At 26.2% G+C, this 26,883-nt stretch overlaps 1 protein-coding gene across 2 annotated transcripts; it reads left to right on the forward strand.

Moving 5' to 3' along the window:
• Positions 1 to 18: 18 nt before the first annotated feature.
• On the forward strand, positions 19 to 21,019 carry ssp6 (PDZ domain-containing short spindle 6). Of its 2 annotated transcripts, none has more exons than XM_016066468.3 (6): positions 19 to 452; positions 13,275 to 13,394; positions 13,914 to 14,016; positions 16,009 to 16,169; positions 17,557 to 17,623; positions 19,322 to 21,019. In XM_016066468.3, exons 1-6 carry the CDS (start codon positions 306 to 308, stop codon positions 19,861 to 19,863), a joined length of 1,140 nt encoding a protein of 379 aa, XP_015921954.1. In that variant the 5' UTR covers positions 19 to 305; the 3' UTR covers positions 19,864 to 21,019. The 2 variants fall into 2 exon arrangements, with proteins under 2 accessions (XP_015921954.1, XP_015921955.1); XM_016066469.3 differs by lacking the exon at positions 19 to 452 and adding an exon at positions 9,394 to 9,673.
• Positions 21,020 to 26,883: the final 5,864 nt, after the last annotated feature.

The raw sequence follows: 26,883 nt of genomic DNA on the forward strand, positions 1-26,883 counted from the left end.
ACGATATTTTGTGAAAAAGGAATGGCAATTACTTTTATACATTCAATAATCCCTAATTTCATCCCTCTCCTGAAACTTAGAGGGAAATACCATATTTTTCCTGTTAACTAAATAATAATAGAAAGATGACGGATGATGGCAGACTGTATCTAGTTTACAGATATATGAGGATGAGTTCTGGACTTTTGTGATATTGCTAATTTTTTCGATGTTGTAATTATGTTACGTTGTTATGGATTTGTTTGCCCAGGCATTGAGTTTTAAATTAAATCTGAACTCTGTTGTTACTTAAATTTATCGCAACAATGTTCGTCGGAGGAGGTATGTCATCTCCTAAAACTACTAAAAAGCACAATAAGAAACATCGTCGGCATCATCACCACCATCACAGTCATCATCATAGTTTTCATCCTCCACAAGATCTTCATCTTTCGAATCTTGAAGCATCTCAGGTAAAAAATAGGAACTTGATTTTTATAATTACTTTTATTCATTACCACGATTCAGCTGTTTCAGAGCCCAATAGATTCAGAATGGAATGTGATATCCCCTCATTTTAAAGCTAAAATTTGAATTGATACTTCAATGTTCAAGTATTGTACTCAAGATTATGGTTGTGAGTTAATCTGTAACATAAATCTTATTTTTGATTTGATATTGTTTTGTGCTTTTATTTTCTAACTCATTTAATTTCAAAATTTTGATAAGAAGATGTGATTTAATGTTGTATCTATAATAGCTGATGAAAGTTGTTATTTCCCAATGATTAACCCTTTAACTGCTGAGAAAAGTGATGTAAACATTTCGCTGTCATGTACCTACTCTGTTTTCTAAAGAATATTTAATAATTTTAAAAAAAAAACTTTTTGCTGCACAAGAAAGTTTTCGGCCACAGATCACAATGCGAAATCTCCCCAAGCTTTTATTTGAGCTAATGTTTTGACTGTGTATTAATCTTGCTCAGGGGTGATTGTATTTCAGGTGTACTACCGAATTCTGGGTTTCCCGGAATCATCCTTCCAGGTCTAAAAACTATGAGTAGGGCATGTGATTTTTCCGCAAAATTTGCATTATTCTGCTTATCTCAAGATCAGTGATTCCGTGAATCAAGACTTATCCAACAAAATTTTCACCGAGTTATACAATCTAAAATTTAAATTCTGAAACTTTTGCTAAATTGTGTCAGGGAGACGTTTTCATAAATGCTATTTTTCGGCCAATTTGATTTTTCAAGATTGTCGGATTTTTGACATTTTTACTGCTTGAAACTACACTGGAATCCGTTAATATCAAACTTCATATTTACGTTATTTTAATATTAAGCATTGATATCAATAGTTGACTGATTTAAAAGCTACACATTTTCAATCATAGTCAAGCAATCTAAAAGTTGTGCATAACAATTCATATTCATGTGATTAAGTCCAACTTCGAGATTGGTATTTATGTGTTTTTAAAAATCAGTATCCCAAGTAATATTTATGCGAGATTAAAACCAAATGTCTTTATTCATATTCACTCGTTTTTGAAACATTGATTTTCATATTGATACATGATTTTTAAAAGATACGCTTTGTGATTTGTATTTCCACGATTTAAAAATTTAACGTAGTGATTTATATTTTGGCGATCGCCGACCAGGTGGCCGAGTGGTTAGCATGCCTGACTGCGAAGCCAATGGCTGCGGGTTCGAATCCCGCTCTGGGCATGGATGTTTCTCTCTCTCTGTGTTGTCTTCTGATGTATGAATGTGGCCCACCCTATGAACGGGTATTTGTGGCAGTGTGGCGTGGGTAATGTTGCTCGCCTCCATGACTTTGGTTCACAGGTGCCCACTGGGTAACGATAAATGAGCAACACTTCTGGCATCTTCTAAGGTGAAGTTTGACAGTTCAGTGCCTGCCGTTATTAAAAATATATATATATTTTCGCGATCTTAAATTTTAATATTGCGATTTGTATTTTAGTGTTTTTGAAACACCAATATCGTGATTCATATTCATGTAATTTTAAAATCCAAAATCGTAATTCTTGTAAGAACTATGTTTTTTCTCAAATTAGTTACTATAAAGGTATGATATTTTTCATTGGTAGATAATTTAATTATAAATCTTAGTTTAAAAAATGATATTAAACATGCTATAGTAGCTATATAAATTGTTAATGTGATATCAAGATTTTATACATAACATTTTCAGGGTTTTTCATTTTGTATAACAATCATCCCTGGTTTATGTTTTCATCACAAGCATTTATTGTCAATTGTTATAATTTTTTTTTAACCTTTAATTTAAAAACGTAATATTTAGACTAACATAATAATATTATAATTAATGAGCTCTCCATAATACAACAATTTAAGAATTTTTTTTAAGCATTAATAAAACTACATTTCTTAAGCTTTGAATCAATCATAATCATATTTTTCTTTTGTCTTTACACCGAGAGCAATTCCATGGTGACAGACTTGATATTTTGATAGGTTTTCTTATCTTTAAACTTTTTTTCATTGATAAACATTTAAAAAAATTTTAAAAATTATATGGGATGTTTTTCAATTGCCAAATATTATATATAGAAGAAATAGGGATAAAAATTATGAATTATTTATTTAGAATGAAAATATAATATGTGTGACTGTATATAAAAAGAACATTTGGTAAAGCATATTTTTATTTTGAAATGTTTATATCATATGTTTTGTGTGCCTTTTCATTTAGGGTTTTCAAATTAATTAAATAAATTGCTTTATACTTTTTAGTAAAATAATAATCTATACAAGTAGAATATTCATTTAGTTCTCACCAGGAATAAGTACTGATAAGAGAAAGTTAATAATTTAGAATTAGATCACCTAGTGGCCGAACAGTCAAAGAGCCTGACGGCAAAGCCGATCCAGTTAAAACCACACTCTGGACATGAATGTTTCTCTCTGTGTGTTGTCCTCTGTTGTATGAATGTGGCTCGTCCTATGAATGGGTCTATGCATTGCCAGATTACCCATTGGGCCAGACTAGGCCATGGCCTGGGGCTCCCAATGATTAGGGGCCCCCTTAAAATGGATTTTTTGAAAATAAATTTAAAAAAATTAAGAAAAGCAATGATTTTTTTAAATAAAAATCAATTTCAAATATACATGTTATGATAATCTTTTAGTTCTAATTTAACAAAATAAAGTAAAATTTAATTTATTATTATTTATTTTTATTGTAAATATGCTTTCTTAGATGAAAAGATGTATAAATAGATGTATAACTTTTATATTTGAATAAATAAAAAAAATATGAGAAATTTTTTTTTATCTAAGGATTGCGAAAATTTGAATGGTCTAGGGCCCCCGCGTATGCTTAATCCGGCACTGGGTCTATGGCATTATGACAAGTGTAAAGTTACTTGCCTCTGTGAATTAGGTTCAAAGGTAATGTTAAATAAGCAACGGTTAAATAAGCAACGGCTCACGAGGTAATGTTAAATAAGCAACGGTTGCAGCATCTCCCGATGCAAAGACTGAGAAGTTCAGTGCTTGTCGTTAAGGGAAAAAAGTTGTTTTGAATTTTTATAAAAAAAGATATTAATTACAAAAATCAATGTAGATGCAATAATTTAAAAAAAAAAAAGCAAACAATTATTTTACAAAGTATGAATGTAAGACTTTTTGTATTAAGAGGAACGGCTGTCTCTATAAATGTAGACTTTGGGCTCGTAAAATCCATGTTCGTCTTCACAGACTGTACATTCTTCTATAGAAAGAAAATTATTCCAAGCTTAGTTACCTTTTAAATAATAGGCATTTATTATTTTTCCATTATGTTTTAATGTTGGTTTAATTTTAATGCTTCAAGTGGTAAGTATATATTTTATATCACATCTTGATTTATGGAAAACAAATATAAATAAATGTTTTTTTCTTCGGAACCACACCTAATATCGTTAATTCGAACTGATATTACTGCTCAACAAATATAAATATGATGTATCTTTATAAAATTATTCATTAAACAACAATGAAAGTATGAATGATGTATTAAGAAGAGAAAATATGGATTATAGAGGAATATGTAAATTTTGTTTATAAATAAATATTATGTCTTTTCTAATACTAGAGCCATTTTAGTCTACAATTCAGAAATCATTTAAAACATGATATAGTTTAAATAGCAAAATAACACAAATTTGTGCCCTGGTGCAATATCAAAATTATTATTCAAATGTGAGGTTCAAAATTTACGTGAACGTGAATAAGAATCACGATAAAGCATCATGAAAGCTATGACTTTAGTATGTGTTGGTAATTTGTTTATTGCATGAATAAAATTAGCAATTACAGCACCTGGAAGTGATCAGCTAAAAACAGAATTTGTTCCATCTTTAAAGCGATGTATTGTCGTCCTGTGAGAATGCATACTTTTCTTTTTGTTTTTTGCCATATAAAAAAATATGGCCAAAATCCTGTTGTATTGCAATGTGACACAAATTAAATACACAACTTTACCTTTGATTATGTTATGATTGACTGATTTCTTTGACTAAAATTACATGACATCAATTACTTTCATAATTTTGGATAATCCAAACAGGAAACAGGTCCAATTGATTTGGATTAGCATGGATTTAATGCACTATTAAAATCTATTATTGAAAAAAGTTAAAATTATTAATATTGAAAATAACTAATTTGTCAAAAGTTTTTATTTCTTTTTTTTAGTTAAAAAGCGTGATTTTTTTTCTTCAAAAATTGCGCATTTTTTACTATAAAACCCAAGAAGTTAGTTGCAGCAACATAATGTCTGTCTCATTTTAAAGATACTTTTTGAAAGATAAAGTTTTTAACTTCATCTTATATAATTGAAAATTTTTTTGTAAAACGAATAGATCAAAAGATGCGAGAATTTTTTATTAATCTTTCCAGCAAAATCAATTTTTTTAAAGGTATGTTCTATCTGTGTGCATAAATAAATTAATAAACGGATTATCGCGAATAACTTTTGTTATCACGAATAACTCATCTTAATGCTTCAAATGTGTTACCTCAGAAATGGTAATAAGTTAGTTCAGACTATATTTTAAGTAATGAAATCAGGCTCAAAAACATACTTTCTCTGAATAAATTTACCATTTTTTGACAGATTAGACTTCTTGACCCACAAAATATCTGGAAAATATAGTGCTTTGACCAGGAGAGCAATCCAAAGTTTGGACCCTTAAATGTTAATTTTATTTTTTGCATATTTTGCCACATCTTTAGAACTTGTTAAGTGAAATAAACATTTCTGCAGACGATTATAAAATTTATTTAGCTAAAGATAGTTTCATACAAAAAATAACTTTTAGCAAATATTAATTATTTTATTTAATGATAGTCTAAAAAATTTTGAATTGTCAGGTACCTAATTTTTTACATTATTTTAAAGAAAGTAATTTTACAAAATTTGAGCAAAATTGGTCGAACAGATTTTATGAAATTAAATTTTAAAAAGTAGCATTTTTACAAATTCTATTTGTCAAGAATTATTCCATATTTATTAAGTTAGTTTATTTTTAAAAATGTACTATGTTAATTAATAATGTATAAATTATGAGTTTTAATTTCCTCTAATGTGATAGTTAAAAAATATATAATGTTATTTCATTTATGGGAATAAACTTGAAAAGCAAATAATGATATTTTATCATTCTCTCTCTTTGATAAAAACTTATATTAATTTTTTTTTGTTTTTAAATATTAAGTGTGACCGACTGCTATGTTTTTCTTATCTAATGCCTTCTTCCATATTAAGAATTCGAAATATCTGCCACAATTATTTTGTTCTTTTTCTTGTTGTTACTACCTTAAAATAGCCTATTTGTAGAAGATTACCCATCTGTGTAAAAATTTTGTTTAGTTTAATGCTCTAAATGGTGCATTAGCTCCATATCAACACCTAAGATTAGTCTAAGTTTTAATTATTAGAAATTTATGCAATCATATCAGAAGTAGCAATGCCAAAATGTTTAAACCCTTTATGTTTTTTAATTCTAGTTGTTTTTCTAGTAAAAGATGAAAATTATTATCTCATGAGGAGAATGAATTTGATACAGTGAGAAAAATAGAATAATCAATTCAGAAGTATATTGACTCACACACTGTTATAAAAAAAAAAAAATAACTCACATCAAGATACCATCACCTCGATAGCAATATTTTTTTTCTCAAATCGATATCACATTTTTGCAGTTTTTATCTTAAGTCTGGTGTAGATGTTTGAATACTAACTTCTAATTTGTGAAATGACTTAAAGATAATTAAAATTGTATATATTGGATACAGCAGGAAGGTATCAACCATAATCAAAAATTGTATACCGGCCCAAAGATATAAAATAGAAGCGATTCCTATTTCAAGTAGTCCTCGATATTATGGAACTGTACCCTCTTTCAACAGTGTTACTCATTCATAACCTTAACACTTTTTTCCTGTAATATTTTTTATTTTAAAATTTAATAAATATTAAGCTTACTCCAATTATTATGCTTGCTATAGTAAACAAGTTCAATGTTTGTATTAATGATTAAAAATGAAATAAAGAAATTATTATTCTAAATCTGTTATTATTTTCTTTGTCAATTAGTCATTTTATTTCTATCTAGTTTTAAAAAATAGCTATTTATATTATTTGCTTAAAACATTTAGCAACAGGTGAACATAAATTTTCTCCTTCCTTAAAAAATTTATTTTTTCGGGTTTGGTTAGAAAAATCTCCTTTTGTCCTTTGATACGTTCATTTAACAAAAACGAACACATTCCATTAACAATATTTAGACTTAAAAGCAATATTTATACACGAGGGTTTGCGTGATTTAAGTTAACTTGATTTAAATCATGATTAAAATCACGATTTCATTCTCTTGAATTTTTTTTATAAAAAATCAAATTGATTGACTATCAATTTAAAATCAACTGTGATTTTTTTTAAAGAATATTTTTGATTTTAACCAATCGATTTAAAAAAAATAAAAAAATCATTAAATCGAAAATATTTTTGTAAATATATTTTTAAAGGTGTGTGTGATTCTATTTAAAGTCTGATTTCATTGATAATCATAGTTTTATTCAAAGAAATGATAAAAGGGTAAAAATTGTTATTTCTAAATCGAGTAATAATTGAATATAATTAGAGACTTAAGTGGGTGAAAATCGCGTTGAACTGAAATTATTATTTTCTATTAGCTTATGTAAAATTATTTGCTGGTAATAAACATATTCCAATTATACTCATTTTGTTTTATGTTTATGTAAAAGTTTCAAGGGCTTTTAAAACTTATTAAATGCATAGTTAGTATTTCCCAATATTGAAGAAAGACTTGTTCTGCCCAGAGAAACTTATAATTTCTTTCTTTCTTTAATATACATATTCTGATCTTAATACTCTGATTTAAACTAAATTTGCTCTTCATAGGATATCTAACCGACAAATTGCCTCCATATCCATTTTAGGATTAACTTGAACAAAAATAACCGTGATTTTATATATTCAGTGATTAGTTTGTAGTATTCTACTAGAAATATCTACTATTTTAGCTATAATATTGTTTTAAATAATGTCAAGTACTGATAGAATATTTTATCTGATAATTTGGTTGATAAATGTAAAAAAATAATAAAAATTTGATTTCGATTGTAAAAATTCAATTCATTTCATATCTAAATGAATTCGATTTTTTTTTTTTTTTTAATAATGAATTTTGCAACCCTGCTATAAGCTGAGTCCAGTTTTCTTTTTTTAAATATTAGCTCGTTCGAATATTGTAGAATTCGAATATTTTTCTTTCAGAAAAATTGCTTTTCTTTTTATTATTTTCTTTCACTTAGATTCTCGGGGGCAAAATTAATTTCTTCTTTTAGCTGAAACTTTTAAAATATTTGTTACATACGTTTTACCAAATGGTAAAAGTTCGAGCTTTCGTTTCTTATGATCACCCGATCATTCATAAAGATAATTTAAGCACAGTAACAATATTATTTTTAAAATACTTACTTTTATAATACTTTTACTTGCAATGTTTTTTTTCTCTGTAATATACATATTCTGATACTGATAATCTACTCTTCATCGGTTATCTATGCGACAAATTGCCTCTCTTGTCTTTAAAATTTTAGGATTAGCTTGATCGAAAACCGTGATTTTATTTATTCAGTGAATAGTTTGTAGTTATTAAATAATTTCTGAAACATTATAGTTAAATACATTTTAGCTATAATATTATTATTAAATAATATTAAGTACTGTTAATATTTTTTATCAGATAATTTGACTGATAAATAATTTTTTTTTTATTTAAATCGTAAAAATCCAATTTCCCCCCTTAAATAATGGATTTTGCCGAGTCGAGTTTTGTTATTTTATGACTAAAAATTTGCTATTTTTCTTTCAGAAAAATCGCGTTTTTTTCTTTCACTTAGATGGTTGGGGGTAAAATTAAATACTTTTTTTAGCTGAAATTTTTAAAATATTTGTTACATATGTTATATCAAATGATGTTTTTTAGAAGAAATTCGAACTTTCGTTTCTAATGATCATACAAAAATCGAATTAAATCTCAGTAAAATTATAAATGAAAACATTAAAATGAAAGTAAGTGCAGTTTTAATAAACTAATACAGCCATTAACTTCTGTTTACTCTAAGTTAGTAATAATAAACATTCTCAATTTATTTATTTTTATTCAGAAATGTGAAACGTGATTTATTTACTAGTTATTCAAAATATTTATGATTTTGCGTCGTCATTCTCGGCGTTGCTGTACAGTTACTTAAATAAAAGAAATCGTTTTCTTTGGCAATTTACCAGGTATTATTTACTTTAAACTACTTACTCATGCTATCATATTTTTATTCATTTAATATTAAAATATATTTTTAGCACTGTGACGTTATTTTTCACTAACTTCAATGAAATAATTGTTATTTTAGGTACCTGATATTCCCTTATTTCAAATGCGTAATTCGAAATGTTTCTAAAATCATTTATTAAAGACTAATCTTTTACTTTGGACTGATATGTTTTTTTTTTCTTTTTTCGATACTAAATTAAGAAAATCGTCTCAATATTATTCATTTGTTAGCAGTATTTTGGAGGCTTTAACCTACCTAATGAGATGAAGTGCAGTTTCAAATCTCGTTCGTAAATAATTCCGCGTTTATTACTCAGTTAAATTTAAATTTAGTAACAATGATGAAATGACATAATTTCCAAGAAAGATTATGATTGAAACTTTCGAATTACTACTTATTTATACAAATTACATTACAAAATACTTATTTATACATATTATTAATATAACCTCCTAACTTCAAATTAAGGGTGAATAAAATCAAGGTTGTGTACGATTTTTAAGATTTGTGCGGCTTACCTCAGAATTCTTCATAGTTGTCTGTCACACGTACGTTATCTAGCCCGCTCTAACAAGTTCTCCGTGTTAGGGAAATAAATTTTTTTTTTTCCACTCGCGATAAAAATCTCGACTATTGTTTCAATATCTTCTTTCTCAAAGTAGTTTGTATTGATAAATGTGTAATTGATAGAGGAAGGTGTATTTATTTTTTAATGCAAACATGACTATGTTTTACATCGGTCACGCAGACTTATTTGGAAACGATGGTTTTTGGGATCTTTCGGATGACGATGACCCTGATGTAAGTGCGAAATGTTTATATTGTGTTCCTTGTTTACATATTTTACATCAGATTTTAGTTTGTCAAAGCTTGAAATAATTACATATTTCGAATTGTTGTTTATCCTTTAATCGATATTACTAAAAAGAAATTCACAATTTCGCCAGTCTTATCAGCTTTATAATGTTTGGGTTATTTATGCTTTAACACTTGATTATTTTCACTTAAAACTACGCATATGTTTACGTTATAGTTTTATATATTTATTTTTTTAATTAGTCAATTTATGAAATTTTTTCATATCCTAATATTGTACGTGATAAAAATAGCAAGTTTACTTTATTATTTTTTGTGAAAAAGGGGTTTAAAATATTTTGGATGTTAAAAAAGTATTTTGTATCTAAAATTATGAATTATATGGGTTGTATTATTTATTTAATGTCTCCTTTTTGAATTGTTAAATGTTAACCCTTTTTTTTTCATTTATAACATTTTATAGATCAATAAACATTTTTATGTTTTTGTAATTTTGGAGGAATAAATGAAAGTAACAATAACTGATATAAGTTTATTATAGAGTGATTTTAGTTGTTAAATATTTTGTTGACATAATTACTGTCTTGCTTTATTCCAATGTTCTATCATTTTGACTTCATATTTATCCCATTGTGCATCAATTTCTTCAAAAAGCTCTCAAATAGAAATGTATTTAAGTAAAAAAAAATTTTTTAAAAAGTACTTGTATATAATAGAATTTTTAAATATTTTTTTATTGTATTTTGTGACAAATTATATGCTATTTGAGTGCTTGTTTTAAATTTTTCTTTCTTATCAAACACAGCTATTTATTTATTTTTTAAGGGAAAAGAAACTTTTTTAATATTGTCAGTATTTTTCAATGTATGTATTAATAATTTTGCTAGGTTGTATATATGCTTTGCAAAATTGCCATTTGCTTTTTCTTTTCTCTTAGTAGTACTATCTAATTTTGATTAAACTAACCAAATTGTATTTTTTTATTCAAGTGGCAAGTTTGCTATGCCTATCTTAATGTATGGAGAAAAATTATTATTCTTTACCTTTGATAAAAACTTGATGTTAATTTTTCTTATGTAAAAAAAGTTTTTTGAACTTTTTTATTTTATTTTCTTAAAATTTTATCTCATGTAAAAATACAGTTTATAGTAACAGGATTAATATATTTATTTAAATCTATACTATTTTTATTTGATTTACTTTTTATGTTTTGTTTCAACTGTCAAGTTCTTAGGCCAAATTTTAATAAAAACTTTCATACTGTGCATTCTTTCCTACCAGTTATGCCAGTATTTAACCAGTTTGTTTCACACTTATAATTAAACAGTTTGTTGGACTGGAGAGTAAATAGAATTGAGTTCAGGGTTACATGATGGTTTAACCTGGCACCAGATTATGAAAAAACAACTTTAAAATTAGCATTTTAAACTTTTTCTGTTTGGAGGGTTTTTTTTTTCAATATAAATTTAATGCAGATTTTTATATTCTTAGTTTTAATTATTTCAGATATTGTCAGGTGGGAGAAAGTGGGTACATGCAGGGACAGATTAAGTGTACGCGGGGCCTTAGGCCATTCAAATTTTTGGGGGCCTTAGATTAAATTTTTTTCTCGTATATTTCTTATTTATTCAAATATAGAAGTATTTATATATCTTTTCATTTAAGAAAGCATATTTAAAATTAAAATAAATAATAATAAATTAAATTTTACTTTATTTTATTAAATTAGAACTAAAAAATAATCAAAACATTTTGAAAAAATTTGAAAAATCATTGTTTTTCTTAATTTATTTTCAAAAAATCCATTTTAAGGGGACCCCTAATTATTGGGGGCCCCAGGCTATGGCTTAGTCTGGCCTAATGGGTAATCTGGCCCAGGGTACATGGGATAAAGTGATTATATGTTAAAAAACATCTATTTTCTCCTTTTAAGTTCAGATCATTTATTAAATATTTTTTAGAGACATTTACTGGGATTGCGGCAAGCATTTTTATTTTAGTTTTAGAGACCAATAAAAAAATTTAATGTTTACACACTATTTGATCAATTTATAAAGTATGTTAGTTTAAGCTGTTGATGAACTTTCTTCTAATATCATTAAAAACTATTAATTTTAATTCAAACTGATAGAGGGATATCTAACGAGCAGATTTACATAGAAATTTAAGTATAAATTTCAAAATTTTATTTATTACGAATATTTTTCTGAGGTGGGATAAAGTGGGTATATGGTTAAGCTTAGCTAAGTGTTGTATTATAGGAATATTTTTTTTAACTTTTATGTTTTTAGTAAGTATCTAAGGCTCTATATTTCATAATGAAATAGCTAAAATATAATTTTTTTTGTTTGATTATAGTTCTTTATAGTAATTATAAAGCTGAAAATAAAACTTCTTTTATATTATCTCTTGAAGAAAAGAATGATAAGGGAAAACACAATATAACAGACATATTATGCAATCCAAAAATTACCAAAATAGCATAATGGTACAACTTAATGAACATATTTTTTGAGATATAGATGAGTTATCATGCAAGTCTCTGCATTCATGTGACAGCTTTTCATGAAAAACAAAACAATTTCCTTAAAGTAACAAATTCCAGTAAAAATACACATTTTTTATAAATGGTAAAAAAACTTTAAATTATACTTCTATAGATATTAATTTTAACACTATCGTTTATTTTTAAATTAAACCAAAAGCTATAACTGTTTTCTTTCTTTTTGATGAGTTTATGTTGTTCATGAGTGTTGAGTTCAGCAAAATATACTGTATCCGTAGTGAAAATTAATTTTGATAGCCATAAGCATTAACTCTTTAATTTTTTTACAAAGAAAAAAATTTTTTAGTTTATGTTTTTTTTTTTTTAAATATAATCTTGATACATTTATTTAAGTGCATTTTTATTTCTAAAACAATGTTTGCATATGTTTTTAAATGAAATATATTTCACCAAGCAGGCTTGCCCGTGTGGCAAGTGGCATTAGAAACAACAACAACAACAAATTATAGAATTATACCCACTTTATCCCACTCTGGGTTGAAGAAGAAATATTAAAGCTTGTTCTTTTGAATGCAGTACTTTAATAAGGCAATTAAACAAAATCAAGAATTTATGCCTCATATTTAATATGTATGAATCCATTGTATAAAAAATGCTTAAATTTATAACCACTTTCCCTCACCTGACCCTATAGATATGCTACAAAGGAATTCTAAATGCCATTTTTTTTTTAAACATTTGATTTATACTGAATTTTTTTCATTTAGTTTTCAAACCACTGATATTATAATGTATTGTTCTTTTTTCTTTTGTTTTTAATTTGTTATTTATATTGTTTTAGAAGGAAAGAAATTTATTTAGATTATTTAATGAAGAATAATTCTTAATTAAGGAAAAAAAAAGTGGGTTTATTAATTTTTTGTCAAGATGTTTTATACTTTCAAAATAATTTCATACATTATTATTTTAAAGGCTAATGTTTACTGATGTATTCATTTAAAAAATATTCTTGATAATTGTATTTAAAAAAAAAATATGAATTATTAATGTAGTTTTTTTTCTTCAAATATTTTTAAACAGCACCAAATTTTGGAAACTGTCAAGAATGACAGAGTAATAGTTACCCAACCAGATGAAGACAGGCGACGTCGCACAATCATTGTTGAACGAAGAAATGGATCATTTGGCTTCACTTTACAAGTAATATAAATCTTTTTCCAGTTAAAATTACACTTTTATCAGTTTTGTTTTAAAGGATTGTATTATGTTGTATTCACCAACATAAATTTTAGTTCTCTAAAATTACTTTATATATGTTGTATGTTTAAAAAGGATAAGTTCACTGTATAAAAACCTATTATTTAGAATGCAATGAACATCTCAATTTTTATTAATGATCAAGTCATCAGACATAAAATTCTGTATCTCATATCTAAACAGCATTTGATTTTGAATAAGTCTTGAAATTCGCTTGTCCTCAATTGTCATGTCGGTGTCAATTCCTTGAATAAATAGGAATTTACTGTAATCGCAATTTTGCTGCACAAATCTTGCTGGCACGACTAGCAAAATTCAAAATATTTTTTTACTTTATCACAAATAAAAATTATTATATAATTATACCTAAACTTTTCTTATAAATAATTTTCTGTAGAATCTAATTAAAATGCTAATTCAACAATTGTGTTCCTTATAAATAATAGTTAATTTTCATTTTAGACATATGGGATTCATCATAAAAGAGATGGTGAGATAGAATTAATAACCTACGTAGATTATGTGGAATATGATGGTCCTGCTTTTCGTGCTGGGATGAGACCAGGTAAGACATAATTCTTAAAGTAATTAATTTACCTTTTTGCAACCAAGTATTTCTTATGCAAATGTTGTGTCTAAAATATTCTGTTGTCCAACCAAAGGAATTTTTTTTTGCAATATGTGAATAATTAAAACTTGTCTTAAATGTATTTTGTTTTTATTATTTGTTTTTATGTAAAATTATTTCTCAGAAAAAATGGTGTTTGTAAACATTAGTGTACTTTAATTTTTTTTAACTTTTGATTGGAAGTGAAGGAATAGTCATTTCAAATAAAAAAAAACACAGTGTTATCTAAAAAAATTATTATTATTTTTTTAAAATTTCCAATGGCACATTAAAAGACAATTGAACGTCAAAAAGATAACAATAAATCTATAAACAAGAGCGAGCAGTCCAGTAGCGTTCCCAGATAGATTTCCGAGAAAGAGCAGGGCACCTAGACAGGTGAGACAAGTCCATTACCTCGTGGAGGTCAAAAGGGATCATGAACCATGTTGATGCGACATAGATGTTCAGGCAATCGTGGCCAGTTATCAGACAAAACATGGCAACAGATTTCATCCACCAGAAAAAAATATAAAATAATACATTTTTAGAGAATAATTTCCCTCCTCTATTAAATTTTTGATAGGTAAAATTTAAAAAGGTGATTTTGAAACAGAGGTTACGTTTGTAGATTGCCACCATTTAATAGCAAATTATATTTTAACTAACTTCTTTTTAATTATGCAAAGTAAACTTTGTAAAATAATTCATTTAAAATTTATTGAAAGATATTACACAATATTTGCTTTTCTTTCTGCATTATATAAGTAATTTAAATCGGGCTTCTAAATAAAAAAGCGAGAATTAAATTTTTTATGCATTTTTTCACTTTTAAAAATTTTATAATTGACACTGTCATTGGGGTTAACAAAAGGGAGTTGTTCTTCACGAGACAATCTGCAAAAAATCATCCAAATGCTCACCCCCAAGCAGAACTCACTTTTTAGATTTTATTCTATTTTCAATTGTAAAACATCTTTTTTTTCCCCCTAAGCAGTAGTAGCTATTGGCAGTATTTGAGCAGTAGCAATAAATTTTTTTAAAATTCAGGATACATGAAAAGAGTGTAGTCACTTACTTCATACTCACTTTAATGTTTACAGAAGTGCATGAAAAAATATTAGCATTAAATAAAACAAAACTAACAATTTAACAAAAAGTTTACAAGGAATTGAAGTCTGATGAGTTAATTTACTGAAGTCTGATGAGTTAATTTACTGAAGTCTGATGAGTTAATTTACTGAAGTCTGATGAGTTAATTTACTGAAGTCTGATGAGTTAATTTACTGAAGTCTGATGAGTTAATTTACTGAAGTCTGATGAGTTAAGCTGAAATCTGATGCATGAAATGAGCCTCTATGTGCGTATTCGCAAACTCTGAGCATAAGTATTTAGAATGGCATTTAAAGTTTTTTTTTTTTTAATGTGTCAGTTTTTTGATCAAATGAAACTTGTTTTTATTTGCAATTTAATAAAAGTTGGTGTTTGCTTACATCCTCTTTTACAGAATAAGAATTAATCTGTGCGAACTATTTTAGACTATCATTAATAATTATGTTTTAAGAGAAAAACTACTGTTTGTCCAACCATTTCAACAGAAATATTTGAATGAGCATTTTTTTTCCCAGGCGGCATCAGGTTGTTGCTGCCTCAAATTTTTATTTTGAAAGCATTATTCATTGTTTTTATCAGACAGCGGTGATCTTTGTTTCAAAATTTGTAGCTAATTTTCAAACTTTCTGAATATAAGTTTCTTGTTTAAATAGAATGCAACAAACTGTACATTTCTGTCTTCCTTTTTTTAAATAGAAAAATCATTTTTAGAACACTGCAGCTCTGTTAGTTCCCCCTAAATAGCTATCTGTTTCTTTATGTTAATTGGATTTTTCTATTTTATTTTGAGTGAATAGAATGATGTATTTTAAGCATTGTTTACTTTTATCAATTCAGGTGATGTAATATTATCCATCAATGGTCAAGATATGGAAAAAGTGGACCATAAAACCTTAGTGCAGTACATACAGAGCTGTGAAAAAACTATGCGAATGGTGGTTTTATTTGAAAATTGTGTTCACAAAGTTGAGCTTCATATGAAATATTTACGATTGAAGGTAAGTTTCAACTCTTTTAGGGCAGTGTTTCCCAAACTTATGACTTTTGTGTACCCATTCTAAATTTTTCGTACTGCTGTGTACCACTAATAAAAAAATGAATGTATTTTTTTAAAAATAAGTTTATTTTTAATATAAAAAAATTGCACGAAAGTTCAAAATCACAACTGGCTGTTGACACCACTGATTATTAACTGTTAACTCTGCAAAAAATAGCCAATAGAAAAATACGTAATAGTAAATTCTCATGGCTAGCTTTGTTTTTAAATAATATTTTTTGAAATTTTCGTTTGTTGCAAGATATTTCGCATAAGAGGGCGTATCCCAGCTCAACTGTTCCAGTACCCCTGGGGGTACACGTAGCACACTTTGGGAAACACTGTTTTAGGGGCACAGTTTTTCCTATCCTCTGTTTTTCTGACTGCTTACCAATGCTAGATATTAATAGTAATAGTTGTAGAAAAATACTAACATTCTTCATATTTTACTCAATTGTAAGAAAGAAGAAATCATGAATTTTGTTATAATTATATATAACCTTCTTACTATAATATTTTGTATATTTTGTTGTTAAATGTTTAGGGCAGTTAAGGATAAAAAGACTGTGACAAAAATAATTGTAATTATTTTATGGAAAACTATTTAGATGCTTAGAGATTAACACACACATATAATGAGAGAGGGTATGAATTTGTGAATGTTATTGGTGTTCTGTTGCACCTTAACTAAATGCAATTGTTTTATTTTTTAAAAATAAACTTTTCTCTTCCAGTAAAGATGTCAATTTTTTCAATTATAAAAAATATAAATAAATAATTTAAACAATGAATGATAATTGTTATACAATTGTTAAATAAATGATAATTGTTGTATTTTCTGCCAGTAATCAAATGTCAAAGAAACTGAAGTCTTTCATTGATTGATAAGATTGATTGATTCAAATTATATTTATTAAAATAGAAAATAAATTTTCTAAAAAAAGTAATAAATGGGAAAATAGATAATTAAAAACAGTGAAATTATTTTTGAGGGGTTTTAGAAAGATAAAAGTAGTAGACATTTTCAAGTTTTTGATAAAATGGAGTTTAAAAACTCTGTTTTTATTTTTTGTTTATATTATAATATTTTTAGTTGTTCATGAATCCCAAACAATCATTTTCATCACTCATCAATCTTAAATTACTCTTCATCATCAGGAAAGAAAAGATACTATAAAAATATTAATAATTTAATTTTGTATTTGAAGTATAAAGTTATTATTGCTTTTAATATGCACTGTGTTAATTGAAATTCAGATGTATTTTGAGCTATAGTACAGTAAATATATTCATAAAAAGTTACTTTTATTTAAAGTAAAATTTCAGGTAGATCAACATTATTTTTACAGAGAGTTCTTCAAGAAAAAAAGTATGAACTCGAGCAACTCTGTGAAAAAGAAAGACAATTAATACAGAGTAAGTAGATCAGTATACATGAATTATGATATTTGTTCTTTTTCTTACATATTTTTTAAGACAGCAAGCAATTAACCAACTTATGTTTTAATAAAAAATTTCGTAGTTTTTTCAATAGAAAAAAATATTGGAGTGTTATTAAGTTAAATTTAATTTTATCGGTATTTAATAAAAGCCTGAGGGAGAAACTCATAGAAAATATAAATAATGTGCTATTGTTAATAAAACATATTAAATTTTATTGTTATTTGTACAAAAATTGTGCTTTTGCCAGTAAATAACATATGTTTACTCCTGCCAATTACTAAAATATAAAAATTTGCTATTAGTAAAGAATTTATTAAAATCAAAAGTGCTTTCAATAGGTTAAAATGATGCATTTAGCCTTAGTAATTTTTTTTTATCTAGTGTTAAATAAATTTAGTAATTGTCCTTTTCTTGTTCAAAAATTTTATTCTCTCTTTTTGGGAAATGTTAGTCTCCTTGGGTGGATTATTTCAAATTAAAACATAGAATTGTTGCATTTGTATGTATGTATTTATCAGATATGGCTGCTAGGTTATAGTATATTATTTAAAACCTTTATTGTTTATTTTCAATACATTTTTATGCATCTTTACATAACATAAAAGCGCAGTGGTCTAAAATATTTTCTCATAACTGTTTGCGCTCTCTCATTGGTCAGAAAATCACATTGTATTATTCCTTAATTAACTAAGATCATGATTTTGCTATTCATCAGCATGGCATTATTAAAGTTATAAAAGAGTTTTTATACCTATTAAATATTTAGTATTTCTTAATTTATTGTTATATACCAGTAATGTATATTAATCATTCCTTCGTTTCATTATTCTTTGCTATCATTACATTTTTGGTATTGATTGCTATTTCAAAATAAAGGTTCAAAACTAAATATGAGCTCATTTACTATATAGTAATTCTCTATTACAATATTGAGCTTATAAGCGCTCACTGTATGTATGTTTTTAATTTTATTGTATTTTTTTTTAAAACTTCTATTTATTAACAGAAGCCTAAAGTCAAAACTTAATAATTTTCCACAAACATAACATATTTTTTACGTTAACATAAATTTACAACGAAAGTTGGTATTGCTTATACACTTCTAATTTTTTAAATGTTGCCTTCACGCTTTCTGTGCATCTTAATTTAGCTGTATTGTAACACCGGGTTGAAACTCCTTTTGCCTATAAAGATTAAACAAGTTTTTAGGAAGTAAAATATGTCTGTTGGACATTTCCTTCTTGTAAAGGAATGTAATGGCATGTTCATCAAGCTAAATATGTTATTGTCATAGACTGCTCAAAAATATTTGGTCTTAAGTTCTCCAGCTAACCAGTAATTTAATCCAAATTTTATTTTTTCCCATGTGCTGAATAAATATTTAATGTAAGAAATTTTTAAAAGCAAGAGCTGTTTATTGAATTTTATTTGTGTTACCTGCTATAAGATAAAATTTGTCGATCAATACAATAACTATACCATATTCAAAAAATGAATTGATTTAATACATTTTCTAAGAAATTCAACTTAAGTGCTCAGTTTTATTGCAAAATTATTGTTAAGCTGGGTTATTATATTTATTACAAAAATAGTCACTTAAAGATGTTAGAAAGTTTTTATATCATATTGGAACTCCTTTGCTATTTTAAAAATTTTTATTTTCTTTCCCAGATTGGAAAGATCGAGGTTTAAGAGTGCCACCTAGCCCCTGTTTAGTCTCAAGATTTCAAAGTGCTTTACAACCTAGTACACATGGTCTTCATAGTCGTGTTAGTGCTGCTGCTGCAAGTATGGGTGCTGGAACAAGTAAAGCTGATGATACTGTGAGTTGCTTTGGATTTTCCTCTAGTTGCATTTCTGGAAGGGGAGGTTACAAAAGTCATGCAGGTACTGCACATGCTTCTCCAGTTATTATCCCCAAGCAGTTTGCAACATTACCTAAAGCTGCTGGTGCCATGAGACGACCGTGGCCTACTGTTTCTGGAGGTGCAGGATCTCTTACTCCTAAAGGTTCTTGGGATGGCTTGGAATCACAATCCAGTACAGGTTTATCAGAAAGCACTGACTTTTCAGAATCATCAAGCCAAGATTCTAGAGCTCATTCACCAGCACTGTCCAGAAGATCAGGTCACAAATCAGAAAGTGACTTACCTGATATTGCTCAGGATGAGGAAGAGGAAGAAGCAGATCGAGATGAAGTTACTAGATTGTAGTCATTTAATTTTAGGGACAGCCTTGTATTAAAGATCTCAGTAGTATTTTTGCATTTTTTGTTATGAGTTAAATACAAAGTTTTATATTTGTTGAAATTTTTTAGAATTTAAAACTGTACATTTTACTCTAAAGGGTCTATTTTATTCATATATTTCATGTGATGCTGTTTTTTTATCTACATTTTTGTAGCCTTATGTGATTTAGTTTTGATAATTATTTACTGGATAACTAATTATGTTCTCTAAATAGAAAAAAATTCAATATAAAATTTAAATAATTATTTAGAAATTTTTTTTTCTTCTTGTATTTACTAATCAAGGTAAGTAAGATCAGATTTATTAAGAATTAGTTTATTGTTTAGTTTTACCTAATTTGAAGAATGAAATAAAATTGATTCATGAATAAACATAATCTTAGATGAGAAAGTGATAAAAACTTTTTTTTTAGAATTTCCAAAAATATTTATGTAAACTGATTTCGGTAAATGCAGAGAATTCTCAATTTGAACCTTTTTAAATCATTCAATAATTTTAAAATTCTTTTATCTTATGTTGATATCTGTTTCTAATTTATTGAAAAATTCTCAAACTTATTTTGCAATTTAATTTATTACTCTTTTTATTTATCAAGTATCAATATATGTATATATATTTACCACTTATTTATTAGTAAGTATATTTATTAACTTCAGGGTTAAACCAAAATAGTTTATTTTTACTGTTTCATCTGCAAAATATCTCCATTTTTTCAAGGAAAAAAGTTTAAATTCTTTTAATTTTATCCCGAGATAAAGTTTATTTAGGAATAATGAAAAGACTTGTGTATTGAAATTAAGAATTGTAAGGGCTAAAAGTCAGTTTGTCCCCATACCAAAGAGGGTATACAAGAGTCTTGATGAACTTGAAGTAGGAGGACAGAGCCCTCTAGAGTTAATGACAGAAAGTAAACTAGAAGTGGGTAGAAAGTATTTTGAAATGTAATGTTACGGAGGGATCATTTACATTTTGGAACAATTAGCATGGTTTGCTCTGCATTGCATTTTGCACAAGAAAACTTGATACCAAATGTCTTACATTTTGTATTTTTATTTGTAATGCAATGAAATATTTTGTAATATTTTTCATGATTACTTCAAAGAAAAAGGATTATTCAAAAGAAGAAGATTTTTATTTATTTATTTTTCAAAGAAATGTGATTATTTTCAGTAAATGAAGTTGTTTCTGTTAAATATACAAATAAGAGTTACCCAAACTTGGGTCTAGACAAACCAGTGGCCGAAGAGCCAATTTTTGATAAATCTCTAACAAAATTTTAAGTGTACATATGTTTCCTGTAAGAATTTGGAAAAAAATATCTTTTATTAATTAATGAATTCATCAATAACATCAGGATTTTTAACAATCATAATAACCTCTTTTGTGAAAAACTCACGTTATTTATCTCTAAAAAATTCAGTGCACTGGGGCAATAGTCTCAAGTTTTCAAAAGTAAGTTAATATGTTTAAAGGTTTGGGAAACTTTGATACAATTTATTTACAAGGAGAAGAGTTCTATCTTTACTGCTAGATAATTTTATTCTCTTGGTTCATGTAAGTAAAACTATTAGATTTCCAATAAGGTAAAAAAAAATTCTGATTTTTAATAGTTAATTCTCAAACTTTGAAACGCATGTTTATTTGTGAAAACACATTAGAACTAGTAAATTACTAATGAGACTGAAATGTTATTTCACATTCAAAAGTGCAATTTAAATTCAACAGGTTGATCTTTGCCTTGATTTTTTTAAATAATTAAAAAATATTAGAAAATTTTTTTAAATATTGAGAATATAAGAATTAAGTTAAAATGTATTTAGTTGGTAAAATTACAATTAAAACTGTTGTGTATAGGTGTGGAACTCTTGAATGTTAAAATTGTACATAGTGTTTGTTTACATTTAGGACATTATTTTGCACACTTCTAGTCTTTCCCTGAGAGGAAGTACTGTTCAATATTGTGCTTAAAATATTAAAGTTGGCGAAGTTTCCTAATTTTTACACAATGAGTTTTTGAATAAAACTATAATTTTAATGGAATCATTTGCCAAAGACAGCAATATTAATCTATTCTTTGACGTAAGTCATCTATATGTAAAATTATTTATTTTCTGGTATTTTGTAAAAAATACCAGGATGTTATTACAAGTTATTAAGCTTAATGTGGAATATTTAAGTAGTTCATTTGATTTAAGTTTTTTAAATGTATTTGAATGGCATGAAATTATATAATAAGACTTATAAAACTTTTTTAAAAGTTGAGAAATTCTCGTTTGAAGTTTGGTATAGTAAGAAAGAAGAAATTAAACAGCATGTAAATAGCACATTTTACTTATGTTGCACGAAAGTATTAAAATAACAAGTATGTAGGTGAAATTTAAATTGATATGTTTTTAATATTTCTCTAAGGTGTTAAATGTTAAATTTAAAAAAAAATTTTTTTTCATTGATTTAAAGAAATATGATTATTCTTAATACTTATCGATGTTTTTTTAAAAAATTTTATTAACAAAATATACTTTGAGATTGTTGTATAAAATATTAATTACTCCAAAACCAAAGTTTACCAAATTTAAAAATATTATAAAAGAGATTGAAAAATTTTATTTTCTGATAAAGAAAGATAGTCATAGCTAGAGTGGATGCTATATGATGTATTCAAGACTAGGAATATTGGCTTATGAACATTACAGATTTAAACAAATTTTTTAATTTTAATATTATTCAGAATGCATAACTTATTATTACTTATAACTTAAGTTCTATAGTCATATTGCTTCAGTTTATGGATTTGCAGAAATATTCATGAAAAGTTATATTTTTGTATTCTTTCTTTTGAGTTCTTTTTTCTTTTGCAGGCTACAAATTTCACCTATCATTTTCTTAATAACCATGTCCTAAACTGAATGTATCTTTATTTAAAAAAAGAAACACACATATATATAAAAGAAAAATTTTGCCCTGAGGAAGTTTTGTATTTTAGAATTCCAGTTTTAATAGGTGTAAATATAGGGGTTGATTGACATTTAATATTCACACATTGATACACATATAAAATTAATATTCACATTTTATGAGAATAGTTCTGTACTGGGTTCAGTCAGATTAGGAATTAATCATGAATAAAATATAACAGGCTCATGGAAACATAATTTATCTTTCAATTTAATTTAATATATTTTTCTAGTCTCTTTTTAAGTCATATTTTTTTTAATAATTATTATTTTTTACTTGTTTGCATTTTTGTACTTAAGCATTGTGAGAGTGGTTTTAGTTCTATAATTAGAAAACACAAAATTTTAACATTACTTCATATTAAAATGGATTATATGATTTGCTACAATGCAAGTAAGGTTTGAGTATTCTTTAATTAATATACAACCCATCCACTTTCTTATGTTTATAGTTTTCAATCTTACTTAAGTTTGTGAAAAATCAATCATAATTTTAGCATAGTTAAAAAATGAAGCCTTACTGTGCCTCAAATCTGCACATAAATATATTTTTTTGATGTGAATTAAATTTTAGCTTATCAGAAAGACAATTCAACCACTCTTAATGGAAACAAATAGAACTTATTAATTTTTTTAATCATGATACAATGAAATTTATTTTGATAACAATTTGTTTTAATTGCTAATATAAAATTGTTGTAAATTTCGCATTGATTGATAACTCCATACGTATTAGTACTAGTTTATTGTTAGCAGACTGTAAAAGAGGAATCAATACAGTAATACAGTGAGGAGAAGGAAAAGAAAGAAATTGGTTACATTTGGCTGAAACATTTAACTTTGTTGTTCTTTTGAAATATTAAAAGTATTTTGAATTGCATTCAAATGTAAATTTTAGTTTTGTGAAATTAATATTAATAAGTTCTAATTATTTTTCAATTTTGCTATCCTTATGAAAATTCAATCATTTTTACATCTTAATGCGTACAAAATCACATAATCTAATGCAAAAAGCACGACGACTGAACATTCTTTACGGAAGGCGCTGTTTGCAAGAGGGAATAATTTACTATCATTTTCTGAAAATGAGTGCAATATTGAATTGGTTCAAATTTTCTGCACACAGTTTTTTTTAAAAATATAATTTCTTAAGCTATATAAGCTGATAGCCTTTTGATTAAATATGTAAACAGTTATTTTTATTAGTAATAAAAGTCACAAAAAAATTGAGGGGGATAATGTAGCTTGTGGCAGGCTGGATATGCACTGGAGAACTAAGTTTAGAACAAAATATAGGTATTTAATCATTCAAAAGTAAAATTAGTAATCATAATTATAAAAATAGTTATAATGTTGTATAAGTTATTTTTTTAAAAATCTTTTTTTCCCCCGTATAACACTTTGTTGACTGGCAATTTTACACAACTATGTCATGTTACCAGCTTTTATTTTGTAATTGATTATACAAGTAAAGCAAAATATTCTAAATAAACACAAATTTTATTTAAACTTTGAAATATTCTCTATCACCCTGGGTTTTATAAATTAAAATAGATAATGCAAGTGTAATAGAAGTAAAGCAAAATATTCTAAATAAACACAAATTTTATTTAAACTTTGAAATATTCTCTATCACCCTGGGTTTTATAAATTAAAATAGATAAAGCAAGTGCAACGACGAGTTTACTCATTACTGGTCAACAATGTGTTAACAATAAGGCAAGGTTATAAACTATTGAACACTTCACTATTTCTTTTATAAAAGTGAGATTTTTCGTTTAGGTATTTTTTTTATTTATTTGGTAACATTCAGTATTTCTATGCATGTAGTAGCTTTTCGCAGATTCTTAATCAACAGTCTAGAATAAAGTGAGATTTAAAAATGAGTATTATTTTGTTACAGAAATAATTTGTTTAATTGTACTGTCAAAGAATATGAAGTTTTAAAAATTCTTTTTTTTTAATAATTATATTTTAATGATACATGTGATTTTGTCTTCTAGTCAGCTTAGCTACAAAATCATACTTTGAAACATATTGCTTGTATTTAGTAAATGAGTTGTTGTTAATTTAAGTAATTTAAATTTGCAAGATTTCATAACATAACATATAGTTCAAAGCATGAATTGACTTTCATAGTTTCTACTTAAGCTAGTGTAAAATAAAATTATTTAAATATATTTTCTTAATTAACTTTAATCTTTGATTTCAGAGTTATTTTTGCCTTATCATGAATTTTTAAGTTTTCCATCATGTATAATAAACATTTTCAATAACTGTAAAATGTGTATTAGTTTCAGAATGTATTTCAATTTCAGAATAAGTGTTTTGTTTGTAGCAAATATATTTTTCATTTCATGTTCCTATACAATGTTCTGGTAATATGTAAAAAAATTAATACTCATAATTTTTTTTTAAGAAAATAAAGTTTATTCATAAAAAACTTAATTTATTTCTTTATTTTGCAGAGATGTGTTATTCAAAATCTATGCTAGTAGAAGCTATTTCTTTTACAACTGTGGAATATTTCTTTTTGCAATTTTTTTGAAGGGTTTCTTATTTTCAAGTGTATTTTTAAATTAGAGAAGGATTTCCTATTTTTTAGTAATTGTTTGCAATTAGGTGATAAATAATTTTTTCCCTTGAATAGACAAGCTTATTCACTTTGTAATTAAACTTAAAGCAATCACATTGATAGATTTGTGCAATTTAGAAAAATATTTTTTTTTAATATTAATTATAAGTTTCATTTTGAATTTCAATATTGGCGCTAAAAATTAACTCTGTTGCTGAGAAAAACTACATAAGAATTGCACTGTGGCTGCAGGTTAGCATCCCCGTTTATAATTCTTTGCTGAACCTGTTACATTTAGCAATCCAACAAATAGGATTCTATAAAGACTACTAAACCAATTAGGCACAGTAAGCACATTTTGTGTATTGAAAATGTGTGAAAATTTTCACAAGAAATAAACTTTAAAATCCAACATTTGCGAGCCATTGTTTTTATTTTATTTTTTCAAAACCCAATTTGTTTATTTTTCAGCAAATGTTCCCATTTCTTTATTTATTTGAGTTCAGGATTTCTAAACTTGCATTAAAGTCTAATTAACTGTCAGTAGAATAAGTTTTGTTAAGACATATATTTGAGTTCAGTCTGCTGTTTTAAATATTTAAATTAATATTACCTGGTAAAAAGAAGTGCACATAGTCAATGTATTCTCTAATCTCTACTCCATTTGGTAGTTAAAATAAAAATGTATGGCACGTTGAAAAAATAATGTAATCAACTTTTGATTTAACACTAATAGAAAAGTTATTTTATTAATTATGAAACGTTTGTAGCAAATTCTATGCCAGTGGTTTATAATTTTGAAACTAAACTACTATTTGCAAGCTTCCATTGTTCTCAAGAGACTAGTATGCAGTTATGAATTCTGGACTGGTGTAGTTTCAAATTCTTTACCGAACAGAGTTGCTGCTTTTTAATGCAGGTAAATAGATTTATGGAAATATTAAGTACATTTTTATATTTATGTAATTGTAAATCTTTGTCTAGCTATTTTTACTTGTATATGTAATGATTAAGAAATATTTTATGTTTGTGAGCATGAAGAAATTGGTGTTAATGTGTCTTTTGTTTATCGACATATTTTTAAAAACAGAAATTATTTGTTTGTATGACTTTCAATAATAGTTCAATATCCATTATAGATTGTTTTAAGGAAGGCCCTTTTTCTAACAATATAAAATTTTGGTGTTTACACATGTTTGAAAGATGGGTCTAAATTGTTTATTCATGCCTGATAATGGTCTATTCTTATGGATGAAATTTTGCTATATTTCTCAAACTAATTTTATTATAACTTGTGGACATAAAGCTAATTTGCAGTCCAGTAAAAATAGAATTTTCTTTGAAAATATTATTAACAACCATGTTTTTTTTCTTCATAGAAAGCTTTGTTATTATAAACAATAATCTGAAAACTCTTCATTGTCTGTTTCTCCCCTTTTTTGAGGAAAATGAGAG

The sequence above is a fragment of the Parasteatoda tepidariorum genome, chromosome 7, assembly GCF_982258835.1.
Source record: "Parasteatoda tepidariorum strain Cologne lab strain chromosome 7, Ptep-v5.0, whole genome shotgun sequence".
Classification (NCBI taxonomy): Eukaryota; Metazoa; Arthropoda; class Arachnida; order Araneae; family Theridiidae; genus Parasteatoda; species Parasteatoda tepidariorum.